At 39.9% G+C, this 16,341-nt stretch overlaps 2 protein-coding genes across 2 annotated transcripts in view; one reads left to right on the top strand and one right to left on the bottom strand.

Annotated features, from left to right (window-relative positions):
- Dnajc3 (DnaJ heat shock protein family (Hsp40) member C3) overlaps positions 1-4,176 on the top strand; it is a 38,295-nt gene extending 34,119 nt beyond the window's left edge. Inside the window, exon 12 of the mRNA XM_034497784.1 lies at positions 545-4,176. Within this exon, the coding sequence (XP_034353675.1) occupies positions 545-702 (158 nt within the window). The 3' untranslated portion in view covers positions 703-4,176. The remainder of the gene's footprint in view (positions 1-544) is intronic.
- Positions 4,177-7,752: 3,576 nt separating this feature from the next.
- The window catches only part of Uggt2 (UDP-glucose glycoprotein glucosyltransferase 2), a 126,784-nt gene continuing 118,195 nt past the window's right edge, over positions 7,753-16,341 (bottom strand). Inside the window, exon 39 of the mRNA XM_034499066.2 lies at positions 7,753-7,940. Within this exon, the coding sequence (XP_034354957.1) occupies positions 7,918-7,940 (23 nt within the window). The 3' untranslated portion in view covers positions 7,753-7,917. The remainder of the gene's footprint in view (positions 7,941-16,341) is intronic.

The following is a 16,341-nucleotide window of genomic DNA, read 5'->3' as shown; positions in this document are numbered from 1 at the left end:
GAATTGAAATGCCCTTTTGTCCCAAGTAAGTTGTAATCTAGGAAGCACTTTGTTATTAAATATGGTAGGTACTATTCTGTTTCTCAAATGCAGAGTGCATTGCAAATTGTAATGCAGTGACTGGTTGGAGCAGAGTCAGGCTCTTTAGGGATCTGGGGGTGTTAAGGGAGTCCTGTCCCCTTCCACCAACCCTGAGAGTGCCCTATGTGTCCTTCCTGTGTCACCAACCTTGAGTGTACCTCGGGTCTCCCTCATGCATCTGCATCTTGCAAGGAAACAGCCTGTGGAGTGTTGTGGCACCTGTTGGGCCACATAGCTCCAGAAGCTCCTTAGGTACTTTGTGGAGGGGACTCGATGAGGTTCTGGCCTGATGGCCATCATTTGGGGGTGAGAGTAATGGCATGCTGCTTGTGACGAGCCTGACATTGGGAATTGTCTTTGCAATTGTTTTCTTCAGGACGGGAATGAGTGTGGGTTTGAGTGTTAAGGCTTTGTACCTGTACCTTAGGTGAACATGTGAGTCTTAGCTTGTTTTCTTTTCTAGAAATGAGAAAGAAGTTTGATGATGGAGAAGACCCTCTTGATGCAGAGAGTCAACAGGGCGGTGGTGGCAACCCCTTCCACAGAAGTTGGAACTCATGGCAAGGGTTCAATCCCTTCAGCTCAGGCGGACCATTCAGATTTAAATTCCACTTCAATTAAAGCAGCTGTTTTACTGCTCCCTTCTTTATCATTATTTTAACATTAAAAACAGATTGTGTTTGGGATTCTAATGGAAACAAAATGGAAAAAATCTTTTAGTTTATCCATAACCAAAGAGTTGTTTTAAAGAAAAAAGCTGTGTTTACTGTAGACTTAAGGTTGACGGGCCTGTCACAGTGGGAAGCAAGGAACTGTATTTCTGACAAGGCAGCCTATACTCAGTTTGTGACTTCTGGGAGAAGAGGTGAGGTGTTTACCCTATGGAGGTGTTCAAAAGCATTAACTATCCATTTGGCACCCTGGAGCAGACAGATTCTATCCAGGCTTGTGTACTGACCTGAGAGGAGCTGTGGTCCTTGGTGGACTGTGTCTCAGTATTCATAAGGAGTGTCAACAGCTCGGAGGAACGCTTATGCTTAGACTGTGGTCAGTCCATTCACTTGCAAGTATCTCTGCACCAGTGTCATCAGCTCTCACTGCAGGAGGGGAGAGACCAAGACTGTCTGACCAGCAGGTGGCAGGTCATATGTCCAGGTGAAGACTGAAGTATTTTTGTTGTTATTTTATATCTACAGGAGAATACCAATTTCACTTGAATTTAGTTGTTAAGCTAAACAGGGTAAGTTAAAATATATGAAAGCAGCTCTGTGGTATTTTAGACAAGACTGTTGAAAGCCAGTTTGAAATACTTTTTAAGAAAGCAAAGTTCCAAGTTATTTGGTAGAAATGTCCTCACAACGTTGGTTTAGACATGGAAAGTTGCTCTGTCAACATGAGCAGAGCATTACGGTTGCCTTTTGTGAGGTAAGCGGCATCTCCTCCTCTTACATGTTTAGTCCAGCTGTCTTGGTTTTACTGTGTGCTGGGGTTTGGACTGGATGTTCCCTGGTTGTTTATTCTGTGAGAAGAAAGTAGAGTCTTGCAAACCCATTCAACTCTGGCTGTGTACCTTCTATCATTCACTTAATAAGATGGCATTTCCTCCTGAAACATTCCCACCCCTCTTACTTTAAATCAGATACTTCTTCAAGAAATGTACTAGTCAGTATTTGTATACTGAATAATTTTTGCCCTAAAAAATCTGTTGCTAAATCAAGACTATTGAATATTTATGGAGCTACTGATGCTGTATTGAAAACTTAAAAGAATTACTTTGGTAAGAATTATCACCTCTATTCTAGAAAGCTTTTATTGTTGTTGTTAAAAACATTGAGATATTTTAGGCATAAAGGTCTAATATATTGCTTTTATGAAATTAAACATTTTAGTTAATTGTGGGAAGGAAACATGAATGTAGCAGCCAAGCACAAATCATTTTCTTAACCTATAGTCATCCTTGAACAGATATAGAAAAAGATTTTGTTAACTGCAAGAACATGAATTACATAGTTGAGTTGGGCAAAACATTTAAGTGCTTTTTGCCTCTCCTTAGGAGCCTGTTTCTTACCAAAACACTTAACAGTGCATTTTGAAATACCTTTCAACTTTCATTTTGCTTCAGTGTCTCAAAATTCAAGGCTGGCAAGAAAACTCGAAGCTTTCATCCTATCAGGAGAGACAGGCGGAAGCAGGTGGATTCTTAAGAGTTTAAGCCAGCTTGTTTTACATAGTGAGTTCCCTGCCGGGGCTTCTTCAAAAATATTAAATCAGTTCAAGCCAGTATAAAACATTGAATGAAAAATAAAAAGCATTTTTGTATGTTTTTCAAATTTTAGTAATCTTACGTTAACTACTTACTTTATATAGTTGTCTTTCAGTCTGACTCCTTTTGTGATGTTGTCACTGACAGTTGTGAACTGGAGTGACGGCATCTGTGAGCTTTACCAAGCCCAGTGTCCACTAGCAGGGTGCTTACACTCCCACTGAGAGCGCTGGAGAGTGTGGAGCCAGAGGGATGCTGACAGGGTTGAAGGTGTGCTGCACAGCACGGGTCCCAGATCTACCTGCCTCCTAACTCACTTCCCAGAGAGGTTTTCTTTTTTCTTTCCCCAAGCAGCCGAGGATTAGGCTTTGTCACTGCAAACTTTGGTACCAAAGGCAGATGTTATGGCAGGAGATGAGGTAGCTCTCTTGTGAGAGGTGATGGGAGATAAGGATGTCCTGTCCCGGATGCTGTCTGTCAGCTGTCTCCAGTGTCCAGCCTGTCCCAGAGGAGTCACAGTGTAGCAACAGTGGTTCCTGCTACCTGCCTGACGTTGACCCACAGTACCAAAAATGTATTCTCTGCCTCTTTCTTCTCTTACTGCAGAGCTACTTCTACATCCCAACATGTGTGTTTAGGAACTGCAGGTGACCTTTGTGGTCCTTCTGGGGAAATAGGACCAGCGTTCAGTTCACCTTGGCTGAGTTCTGTTCTCTTCACAGATGGCCCTTCCTTCATGGTGCACTTCTTAGTGCAGTGTCACTGGGCTGTGTCCAGAGCTCATCGCTCAGGAAGAAGGAAAAGCATCTGCTTTGGGGCCCACTCCTTTTATTTCTCAGTTCTAATACTTTACTCTTTCTTACTATGAATAGAAGAAAACCTGAAAAATATCTCAGTAGTTTATGTGAATTGGATCTGACATCTTAATTTTAAAATATCAGTAGTCAGTGTTAAAAGTCTGTTTTTAAATAGCAGTATGCAGATTTGTCACTGGAGTTCTGATAATGAATGGAATTAGAATTTTTATTTTAAATGTAAGCAGGCATGGTGGCTCATGCCTGTAATGCCAGAATGTGGGGCTGCAATATAGCATGTCACTGTGACTTTAGGTAGGTCCCACGTCAAAATTAACAAATTTAAACACATATCCCTAAAATGAGTATGAGAGAGGATTATGGATAACTAAGTAAAAAATGTCAGTAGTCCCCATTATCTATGCCCGGGTCAGAAGCTGGCATGTAGACTTGACTCTGCAGGCCCTGCGTGTGCCGACCTGCCTTACAGATACATCCCTGGGTAACTGGTGAGTGAAGACGGGTTTCTTGACTGTACTTGACTTTGCTGTAGTGAAGGAAGGAGAGGAAACGGTGATCTCTAAGAGCTAATCTTTTTCCAGATCCTATCAGTCCTTTTCTATTAGTGGCAGAATTTATTCTGTAATTTCAAATGATATTAAAAGGGGGAGGTATTTTTTTTAAACAGATGATCTCATTTGCTGAATGATTTAAGAGTAAAATTAGCCACTGCGTGGCTTTGTGTACAGTAACAACGGGCTATATTGTACTGTCTGTGGTTGAAATACCTGTGCAAAGAAATGCAGGGCACAGGGGAGGTAAAAATTAGAGATGTTTGGTAACTTAAATTATTACTCCTAAGTTTATATTTGTTTTAAATGGGCCAAGCCTTACTTAATCCATCTCAATTTAGTGTTTTAATAAAAAAGGAACTAAAATTATTTCAACTTGGGCTTACACGTGTCAATGAATATGGGCAATATTTTTATGCCCGTGTATTTTCACATTTAATAAAAATATTTATGGTCATATTCACTACTTTCTTGCTTCTGATTCATGTTTAGCCTTTGAGTTAAAATGTTAAGAAAGTGCATCTCAGAAATCTATTTATACCTTTATTTCACACAAAATCAGGGACTGAGTTGACGAAAGGGCTGTATTTGCATTCTAATTTTCAGCCTAGGTAAATTTATCACATTTTTTTTTTTCTTTAGGGCTGGAGAAAGTGAAAACTACTCAGTTACAGAATGTAAAGTCCCCCACAACCCCGGTGAGGAAACACCATGACTAAGCAACCCTTCACATCACTGTTCATCACTGAAAAGCTCAGGACAGAAGCTCAAACAGGGCAGGAACTTGGAGGCAGGAGCTGGTGTAGAGGCCATATACGAGTGCTGCTTACTGGCTTCCTCAGCCTGCTTTCTTATAGAACATCAGCCTAGGGATGGCACCACCCACAGGGTGCCCTTCCCCATCAATCACCAATTTAAAAATGCCCTACAGGCTTGCCTGTATGGAGGCATTTTCTCAGTTGTAGTTCCTTCCTTTTAGCTTTTGTCAGGTTGACTCCTTATCAGTTTGACACACAAACACACCACTGTAAAGCCTCTACCTTTCCTTCTTTGTTCACCCCCAAGATCACACAGTAATATAAATATCACAATATAAAACATTTTACAGTCTTACAAATTCACACTTAAAAATCCAAAGTCTTAAAATCTAAGTGTTTCAATTTAGGCCCCTATAATGTAAAAAAAATAATATAATTATTTCAAGAGGGAAGGACATTCTGGTCACAGTAAAACACAACTCCAACTGTATAAATAACTCAATGCCCAGTATTCACTCATGATCTTCTGGACTTCTCCCAGGGGCTTGGGTCATGTCCCTGGCTCTGTTCTCTGTGCACACAGCTTGCTTGTCTCTAGGGTCAGACTGACTCCACTGCACAGCTGCTACTGTTGGTGTTTTTCCCATGGTATTGACAACTCTAAAATGATGGGGTTTTCTGCTGCAGTAGGGCTGCACATCCACCAATAGCCCCTCTTTTGCTCTTTTCATGGTGCCAAGCCTCAGCTGCTCTCCCTGACCACTTCATGTCTTCCGGGATAGCAACACCTGGGAGGTGGACGTTACTGAGCGTGGCTGCCAGCATGCTGTACAACCTCTAGAACACAGTGAGGAAACACTTCCTAGACCACTTCCGATATTGGTCTTATCTTCATCAGAGCTGATTCTTCTGTCCCAGCAGAGTAAAGATTCCATATTAGTGGTTCTGATCTCTTGTTAACTACAGCTAATTCTTCAGCTCCAGCTGATCAGAACCACAGATTCTTCACACGAATGACCGAGTAGAGTCTTTGCTTCCCTCTGAAACAGACGCCATTGATTCCACTCTTCTCTACATTCTTATCTTCTCAGTTTCTCCAGAACAGCTCACTGATCTCTCAACAGCTTTTCAAGTCCAGCATCCCAAAGCCCCCTAATAATCTCCCCTAGACATGATAGTCAGGGCAGTCACAGCTTTGGCCACTCCAGGGGCCGATTTCTGTCCGAGTTGGGGTTATCATTGGTGTGATGAAACACAATTACCAAAGAATGCTGGGGGGAAAGGGTTTATTTGTTTTACATTTTCACACTGATCACTTGAGGATTTCAGGATGGGAACTCAAATGACAGGAGCCTGAAGGCAGGGGCTGATTCAGAGGCCATGGAAGGGTGCTGCTTACTTGTTCCTCATGGTTTACTCAGTTTGTTTTCTTAACAGAAGCCAGGACCACCAGCTCAGAGATGGTGGGATCACCCACAATTGGCTGGGCCTTCCCCTTATCAATCTCTAAGAAAATTTACTTACAGGCTTGCCTACGGCCCCATCTTATGAAGACAAATTCTAAATCGAGGCTTCCTCAAGTTGACATAAAACTATCCAACCCAGGTCATTTTATTAAAGAATGTCCTTGCAAAGACAGCCATATTAAAAAATCTGCATTTTCCAGCATATTACTCATCTAGAAATGAGACATGTAAATTAATCTTTCAAATCACAAGATGAGAAAAGGAAGCTATTATAAATTTTTTCCCCCCAAAGCATAGTTTCACTGTGTAGTCCTGGCTGTCCTCGAACTCTCTCTGTAGACCAGGCTGGCCTTGAACTCAGAGATCCACCTGTCCCTGACTCCCACCCAGCTTTAAATCTGATATGTCAGAAATAAATTGCAGTATAAGTTGAATGTCTTAAGTAATGCAGTGAGCGAGGAGGGAAAGGAAGGTATTGTCTTAACTGGAATGCGTGGAACAGCTATGGAAGAGTATTGTTCAGGGTTGGGTCTTAAGTGTACCCAAAAGGTTCCATTTAACCAGCCTTCTCTGGTGCTACTGTGAAGTGGGAGATCGTCAAACCCAGTAAAAAAGGATCCTGGTGGTATGCCCTAATGGGTACAGAGAGTCTAGTCCCATCTGCTCATCCCTTGCTTCCCAGCAGCTGAGGGGAGCCTCCTCCCCCATGAAGTATTGTGCTCTCATGAGCCCAAAGCAATGTGGGAAAGTATCCATGGACTGAAGTCCTGAGTGAAAAAATTTTCTTCTATAAATTCTTTATCTTGGATATTTTGTCACAGGAAGTAGGTAAATATGTATATTTTTCAAATTCTCTGTAGGCTATACTATCATATACAGCAGGATTAGTCTAGCTCTGAAGAGCTAAAAGGAACCAATGCACAGATACCTTCTGTCTCAGTATGAAACTTGTATACAAACCTGTCCCAAGATGAACCAGCCCATCTCTAGATGTAGAGGGTTCCTCATTTACACTGGAAGTTTCCATCATGCCCTGCAAGTCTATCTGACAGCATCTGGATGGGGTGACTAGAACAGTAGCCAGCTCTATTAAATGTTTCTCAAGAACAATCTGGAGAGCTTTTTAAACAGGCAGGAATTCCCATGTTACATGGGAGAGGTGTCCAACCTTTTCCTACTGCGACATGACACTGCATCTACAGACATGCTTGGCCTAGTCAGAACTATCCCTGGATGTATACAGCCCACCACACACATGCAGCCAAGGGGCACAAGTTATATATTGAAATCACACTTAGATGGATGAAATCTAAAAGACATTAAGGTATGTTTTAGTCCCAAGATGCTGTAAGTATAGAATATTTGAGTAGTTTAAAAAAAATTTAGCACAAGATTAAAATCTATGACTTAATATAAATGATTACAGTGCACTATATCTTTCATTTAATGACTATTAAAGTATAAAATGGGCTCGCTTTTAATAATTCAGACAAAGCCATGAGTCCTTTTTCTTAAAAAGCACAAATTTCTGTAATTTTCAATGCATTTTTTGAGTAAGGAAATATAGGTGTACTCGAAGCTGGAATACTAAACCAATGGAGACTTTCAAGAACCCTTAAGGACATCTGACGATATCACACTAGCTGGTAAAAACTGCAGCAACAGCAAAAACAGCAGCAACAGCAATAACAACAACAACAAAAGCAACAGCAATAACAACAACAAAAGCAATAACAACAAAAACAACAGCAACAGCAATAACAACAACAGCAACAGCAGCAGTACTTTAAGCACTGGGGAAAAAGAACAGTCCATCAATCACATAAATTAAGTTTATTTTAAAATTTTACATGTGTTTTAAATAAAGTTATAAACAGTCAACCTTATGTCAATAATTTGAATGAAACAGCCTACTAGTCTTAGTAGTTCCACAAATTTCCAGCAGGTGGCAGGCTTTCATATTTCATCTTCTGGAAACAAGTGCTAAAGTTCATCATGAACTGAAACTGCAGGGAATGGAAAGTTGATTTAGTATTTGAAATCTCAAAATACAAAATTAACCTAAAACGTCAGCAAGGAATGAAATATATAAAATGCTCAAGTTCTGGCAGATAATCGTGCTTATTAATATACTATCTATATGTTGTTATTCAGTTTGGGAATAGTTTTTTGTACATTTTGGTACTCATTCTGATGTACCACAAACATGTCTTTTTAACCACTTACAAATGTACACAAATCTATGAGAATGAACACGTATAAATATATGTAATTAGCATTTTGTGAAATAACATTAAAATACTATAATCAAATATTTCAAAATTAAAACCCCATGCTATTTAAAATTAATGATACAAGATATAGGTCTTTAAAACGAATACAGGCAGATTATACAGCATGCACAACGTGTCTGCCATTACTGTGATGGGAGTACAAAGGTAAGAAGGTCCTTATGGTCCTTTTCTAATACAGGAAGACAGAGATTCAGACTTATACTAAGTACCATACAGATGCAAGTTCAAGTCTCACGAAGACTCTATAGCCCCAAGGGTTATATCCTCCATATTATTAATCTGTAACATACTCTTAACTGGCTAAAGAGGATTCAGAATACAAAGCGGTATTTTGTAGGCAGAAGTTAAAATATTAATAAAATGCAGTCTGATCTTCAATTTGAGATGCTATATTATTAAATTCCATTTCCAAGATGATAAATATTAGAGAATAACAATAGGATGAGAAAAATAGGTACCAGGTGCTATTGGGACAGAGTTCTCAATGATCATCTTGGTCTAGAAAAAAAACTATCCTGGCATATACACATCAGTCAAGAATATACAGCCAAGGTGCTGAGCTGTCTTTTCTGATGGTGGCTTGGGAGTCAGCCTATGAAGGGATGCGTGCAGAGGGTCTGTGCTAAACTCAGGCCTATTGCTACACACCAATCCTTCCACATCACAGACAGAAACTGAGAGTCTGGTGTTTATTCCAAGACAAAAAGTGGCACTCTATCATGTAGGCATAGTGTTATTGAGCATTGTATAAAGATTATTTTTGTATTATTTAAATGCTGATTTCTGTGCCCCCATATCCGCTGCAATCCTGAGAACCCTTTGTCCCAGTGTGGTATAAACATTTCTGCGCAGTTGTTCCCTGATTGGTCAATAGCTTATTAGCTAACATCTGAGCAAAAGAGAGACTAGGGCTGGACTTCCAGCCAGGGGAGGAGCAGGAGAGAGAGGAAGTGGAGATTCCACAGGGAGAGAGTTCATGAGAAAACTCCTGGAGGGAAGAGAGGCAGATGAGTACTGAAATGTAAGTAACATAGGAGACAGCCACATTAGCTTAGAGGATTAGAACAGTAATATTGCTCGGTTATGCCCATAAAGCTTGTTAGATAAATACACTAGGCCGGCCTTGGTTATCTGAGAGCCAGCTGAGCTAGGAGGAAAACTGCAACATACTTATTAAAAAGCCACCAATACTGTTGATTTTTATGTTTTAAATAATCTTTTATTCTTTGAGTTTCTCAGTATATTTTGATCATAGTCACACCTCTCCCACCTCTGGCCAATTCTGTCTGTTCTTTCTCTCTTTCCTTTTCCCTCTCCCCCTTTCCTCTCTCCCTTCCCCTTAAATTCCAGTCCAGTTTGTGTTCCCCAACTCCTTTTGGGCGTGGGGACTGCCCCGGAGCGTGTCATATTAGAGCACTAAGGACAAATACTTCCCCCAGCAGCTATCAAATGCCAATAGCTCCCGACCTAAGGGTGGGGCTTCATGCCCGCTTTTCCCTCTCCATGCTGGGATTTTTGTTTTGTTTCAGAGACAGGGTCTTTCTATATAGATAGCCTTAGCTGTCCTGGAACTCCCTGTGTAGCCCAGGCTGACAATGAACTCACAACATGCTGGAATTAAATGAATGCTCCACCATGCCAGCCCAAGCTGGAGTTCCGTGAGTGAGTTTGTGAAGTATTTGTATGCTGTGTGAGTTCCTACAGTGTGAGCGAATATGTGCAATGCCTTAGGTCAAGAAAACAGTGTCTCCTTGAACTGATTCTACCTCTGGCTCTTACAAATTTCCATTTTTTCCTTCAGAGCCTCAGATTCCTGAACCTTGAGGGGAAGAACGTGATACAGATGCTCTATGAATACACAGATGCTCTATGAATACACAGATGCTCTATGAATACACAGATGCTCTATGAATACACAGATGCTCTATGAATACACAGATGCTCTATGAATACACAGATGCTCTATGGCGAACTGTGTGTTCCAAAGTCTCGGATGCAATCCTAACCTTGAAGGACATGCTCACAAATACAGGAGAAAGCAGCAGCGATTTCCCCAGATATGGATGCTCACTCGTAAACTGCCCTCATCTGCATCTCATCTCTGTTTTCTAGTGGCAATGGAATGTCACCTGCTCATTACACAGACAACGAAAGAAAATCTTGATATCTGCATCCTATGCCTACTGCCTAGAACCATCAATTAACTCTCCTTTTTGGACAAGCAACCTACTGAAGAAATAAACATCATGATAGACTGGAAACCCTTGCTAGCTATCCATTTTGTTCAGTTTTATTCTGTTGTTCTTAAATATACACTAACATCTAAGAAGCTCCAAACATTTGAAGAAGATAACAAAAGGCAAGAAAAGTATACAAACAGCTTACTACATGCAAACAAATAATCAAGAGAACCAAAATAATACTTAAATAAGATTTATTATTTCCAAGTGATAACTGAAAAGCCAATGGAACCATAAAATCAGAAGAAAACCAAAATTCAAAGAAAGCAAATAGAAAAGAGGCCAGTGATTTGTTGGAAGTAAAGCAAGGGGTTTTAACTATCTAAACACCAACAGAAGAACTGAAGATAAACTCAAAGTATTGTCTTAAGGGAAGGAAAATTAAAAATATTAATTAGATATATATCATTTAAAAAGTTCTGTTTACAGTAGCATCCTCAGAATAAAATCTTTATGAAGAAAATTATGTGAGAAATTAAAACACTTAAATATCTAAAATCTACCCCTTAAAACTGCCAAAGTAAAAGAAAGCAAGCAGAAAAATATTTCCTGTTCATTACTGGAAGACTTGCTAGCTTCAAGATTTCTGTTCCCCCTAAAGCAATATACAGATTCAATGCAAACCAATTAAAACAGTCCCAAAAATTCCTTCAAAAATTCCCATGGACTCTCAAGGGGCCCGGGAAACAATTTTGAAGAAGGACATGGTTACTGACTTACAAAGTCATAGTGATCAAATTGGTATGGTTCATGCAGAAAGAGACAACAGAAAGAAAGATGGGAGATGAGCCCACAATATGATCCATTGATCGTCAACTGAGTGACAAGATCCTCAGAGAGGAAGGATAGCCTCTACCACATAACAGAGACTCAGTGAGGAAGGATAGCCTCTACTACATAACATACTCAGTGAGGAAGGATAGCCTCTACCACATAACAGAGACTCAGTGAGGAAGGATAGCCTCTACTACATAACATACTCAGTGAGGAAGGATAGCCTCTACCACATAACAGAGACTCAGTGAGGAAGGATAGCCTCTACCACATAACAGAGACTCAGTGAGGAAGAATAGCCTCTACAACATAACAGAGACTCAGTGAGGAAGGATAGCCTCTACAACATAACAGATACTCAGTGAGGAAGGATAGCCTCTACCACATAACAGAGACTCAGTGAGGAAGGATAGCCTCTACCACATAACAGAGACTCAGTGAGGAAGGATAGCCTCTACCACATAACAGAGACTCAGTGAGGAAGGATAGCCTCTACAGCATAACAGATACTCAGTGAGGAAGGATAGCCTCTACCACATAACAGAGACTCAGTGAAGAAGGATAGCCTTTACCACATAACAGATACTCAGTGAGGAAGGATAGCCTCTACCACATAACAGATACTCAGTGAGGAAGGATAGCCTCTACCACATAACATACTCAATGAGGAAGGATAGCCTCTACCACATAACAGAGACTCAGTGAAGAAGGATAGCCTCTCCAGCAAATGACGGTGGGGAAACTTGATGTCCCCATGCAAAAGAGCAAAGTTGGCCACTGTCTTACTCCATATACAAAAATTAACTCAAATATATTAAAGACCTAAAGGAAAACATGGAAAAGGCTAATGACACTGAGCTTGATAATAATTCATCCCATAATAAAACCAAGGGCATAAACAATAAAAGCAAAGGATGCACCAAATCTAAAAGCTGTGCATTAAACAGCACATTCTCAAGAAATATGTGCTCTACAAGATGAAAGAAATACAAATGATGTGATAAGGTATGATAAAGTATTAGTCTTGAATATAAAACTCTCAGAATTCAATGACAAAAACCAACCAGCCAAACCAAAAACCCCCCAAAAAACCAAAACCACCACCACCAAAAAACCCAACCTGATTCAAAGATGGGGAAATATTTTAACAAGCATGTCTTTAAAGATATACAAATGATCAATAAGTATATACAAAATGTTCAACATAATTAATAATTAGATGCAACCAAAAACTCAATGAGACTGAGGGGGCAGCTGCCAAAAATAAAAGTAGCAAAAACCTTCCAACAAAGAACAGTACTGGTGTGAATGGGGTGGAGCCAGAACACTGGTTTACTTGTAACCCTAGGGAAAATAGAATGAAGAGTAACAAAAACTTAATACCTAGCATTTGATTCATCAAATTTCATTTCTGTATATTCAAAAGAATTGAAAGTAGAGTCTCAAAGAGATACTTCACTACCTAGAGTATTATTTACAATAACTAAGAAATACAAACAGCCCAGTTGTCAATGGCTGAAAGGTAAATGAAACAGAGACATATGAATTCTATCTACTATTTGCCTCCTACCGAGGGAAGCAGGACTGGAGTGCAGGTCAGTAGTGGAGTGTGTGTCCAGCATGTATTGAGTCAGTGTGATTGCCGGCACCACATCCCCTGTACAACCACAGGGCCATACTTACCAGAAGTCCAGGTAGGCCACCTACGTTTGAATCTTCCCCACTCTCTGGATTCCCTTAGGTAGATACATCTTACCCAACCACAGGCCACAACTCAAGCAGGGACTCCCTGCTGGAGTAGAGGCCACAGTGGCCACCATATCTCCAGCCCCAAACAGAGACCCCCTCCTCAACTGTACACTATACAGGCCAGAAGGCCAGAGACAAAACAAGACAACAAACACACAGCCAACGACGATAAACCCAGAAGGCAGCACCTAGACCTATAATACCCCCAAAGCTATGTGCCTAGACACCATCAGTAAGAAGACAATCAACAATATCCTGGGCAATATGTCATCGCCAGAGCCCAGCTATGCCACTACAGGAAGCCCAGGACAGTCCAGCACTGCTGAAGCACAAGAAAAAGACCTTAAAAACAACTATGAAGATGATAGAAGTGAATAAACCCCTTAAAGAAATACTGAAGAAAATACAAATAAAGAACAAAGGAAATAAGTAAATCCCTTAAAGAAAGTCAAGAAAAACCAGTGGAAGGAAGTGAAGAAAACAGTTCAAGACTTGAGAATGGAAACAGAAGCAATAAGGAAAACACACACTGAGGGAACTGGAACTGGAGAACCTGGGGAAGCAGAAGCTCCAGACACAGCATCACTAACAGAGTAAAGGAGATGCAGGACAGGATCTCAGGCATGGAAGACACGATAAAAAAAAAAAATAGGTACATTGGTGAAAGAAAATGACAAATCAAAAAAATTCATGACACAAAACATCCAGGAAATCTAAGACACCATGAAAGGACCAAACCTAAGAATAACAGGAATAGAAGAAAAAGAATCCCAGCTCAAAGGCCCATTAAATATTTTCAACATGACTATAGAAGAAAATTTCCCTAAGCTAAAGAAGAAGATGCCTGTAAAGATAGAACACACAGAACACCAATTAGATTGTTTCAGAAAAGTAAGTTTGCATACAGCCTCCTCACCGCATAATAACCAAAGCACTAAACATGTAGAACAAAGAAAGAATATTAAAAGCTTCAAGGGAAAAAGTCAAGTAACACATAAAGGTACAACTATTAGAATTACATCTGACTTCGCAATGGAGCTTCTAAAAGCCAGGAAGGCCTGGACAGATGTCTTTCAGACTCTTAGAGCCACAGATATCGGTCCAGACTACTACACCTAGCAAAGCTTTCAATCATCATAGATGCAGAAAACAAATTACTCTATGACAAAGTCAAATTTAAACTTTACACAAATCTGGCCCTAAAGAAAACACTAGAAAGAAAACTCCAACCCAAGGAAGTTAACTACATACATGAAAACATAAGAAATAATTTCACAGCAGCAAAACAAAAAGAAGGGAAACACAGACACACACAGACACACACACTCACTCACACACTCACACACACTCATATCACTCTATCACTCATATCACTACTGCCACTGCCACCAAAATAATAGGATTTAACAAATACTGGTCATTGATATCTCTTAATATCAATAAACTCAATTCCCCAATAAAAAGATACAGAATAACAGAAAAACAAAATCCATTCTCCTGATGCATCCAAGAAATACACCTTACATGTTACTTCAGAATAAAGGGTTGAAAATGATATTCTAAGCAAATGGACCTAAGAAACAAGCTGGTGTAGGCCTTGTAATATCTAACAAAGTAGGTTTCAAGCAAAAATCAATCAAAAGAGACAGGAAAAGAACACTATATACTCATAAAAAATCTATCTAAACATTTGAATTCTTAACATCTATGCTCTGAATGCAAGGATACCCACTTTTGTAAAAGAAATAGTGCTATACCTTAAAATCACATTTTGACCCCCCTACACTGATACTGGGAGCCCACTCACACCAATGGACATGGAATCCAGACAAAAACAAAACAGAGAAATATTGGAGCCAACAGACACTACAAACCAATGACCTAATGTATTTACAAAACACTTCACCCAAACACAAAAGAATATCACTGTTTTCTCAGCACCTCATGAAACTTTCTCCAAAATTGTCTACATATTCAGTCATAAAGCAAGTCTTAATAGATACAAAGAAACTGAAAAAAAAAAAAAAAAAAAAAGACCCATCTGCATCCTATCACACCAGCACAGATTAAAGCTGGATTTCAACAAGAGAAAAAACACAAAGTCTACAACCTGATGGAAACTGAAGAACTCTCTACTGAACAACTACCGGATCAAGGCAGAGATAAAGACATTCTAGAATTCAGTGAAAATGAACTGAAGACACAACATACTCAGATTTATGGGACACCATGAAGGTGGTGCTAAGAGGACAGCTCATAGCACTGAGTGTCTTCAAAAAGGAACTGAGAGATCTCATACCAGCAACCTTAATAGATCACCTGAAAACCCAGAACAGAAAGAAGCAAGCAAACCTGAGGAGTATATGGCAGGAAATAATCAAACTCAGGGCTGAAATCAAAGAAACAGAAACAAGAGAACAATACAAAGAATCAATGAAACAAAGACTTGGTTCTTTGAGAAAAATCAACAAGATGGTCAAATCCTTATCCAAACTAAAAGTTGGAGGGAGAATATACAGATTAACAAACTCAGAGACTGAAAGGGAGCATAGCGACATACACTGAGGAAATCCAAAGAATCATCAGATCATACTTAAACAAAACAAAACAACTTCTACTCCACAAAATAGGAGAGTCTAAAAGGAATGAACATTGTTTTGATAGATACCACTTACTAAAGTTAAATCAATTTCAGATAAATGACTTAAATAGGCCTATAAATCCTAGAAAAAAGCAGCAGTCATTAAATGTTTCCCAACCAAAAAAAAATGGTTGACGGTCAGTTTACAGAATTTTACTATACTTTCAAAGAGCTAATGCCAATCCTCCTCAAATTATTTCACAAAATAGTACAGAAAGGAAATTGTCTGAAGCTGGTCTTCTGGCTAACTTTGTTGGTTCTTTTTCATTCCACCCTTTTCTTCCACTTTTTAATCCCCTAACACTAGATAGTAGAGGGAAAGGATAGAGGGCAAAGGGGGTGACATCACCACTAGACTACTTCCTGCTGACACAGGGGAGGGTAACATCACCACTAGACTACTTCCTGCTGACACAGGGGCATCGGCCTCCTCAGGGTCCAGCCTGATCTTCCCTATCAGGATGGCTCATTTCCTCCTCTTGTTTCTATTTTGCACACAACTACTTAACAAACTGCAACCACAAGCAACCAAAAGCAACTAACCAACAACCCATCACCAAAACCAAACCCCTATTGAGGTTCTAGCATTTATATATTATCTAAAAAATGCCCAAACATCACACAATCACAAAACTATCTGAGCTGGCAAAATCATGCCCCTGCTAGAACACAAGGAAATCCATAGCCAGCTGCTGTGGCCATCTGAAGC

This window comes from Arvicanthis niloticus, chromosome 3, assembly GCF_011762505.2.
Source record: "Arvicanthis niloticus isolate mArvNil1 chromosome 3, mArvNil1.pat.X, whole genome shotgun sequence".
Classification (NCBI taxonomy): domain Eukaryota; kingdom Metazoa; phylum Chordata; class Mammalia; order Rodentia; family Muridae; genus Arvicanthis; species Arvicanthis niloticus.
Note: the sequence above shows the minus strand (reverse complement) of the source record. Positions and strands in the feature narration are given on the sequence as shown.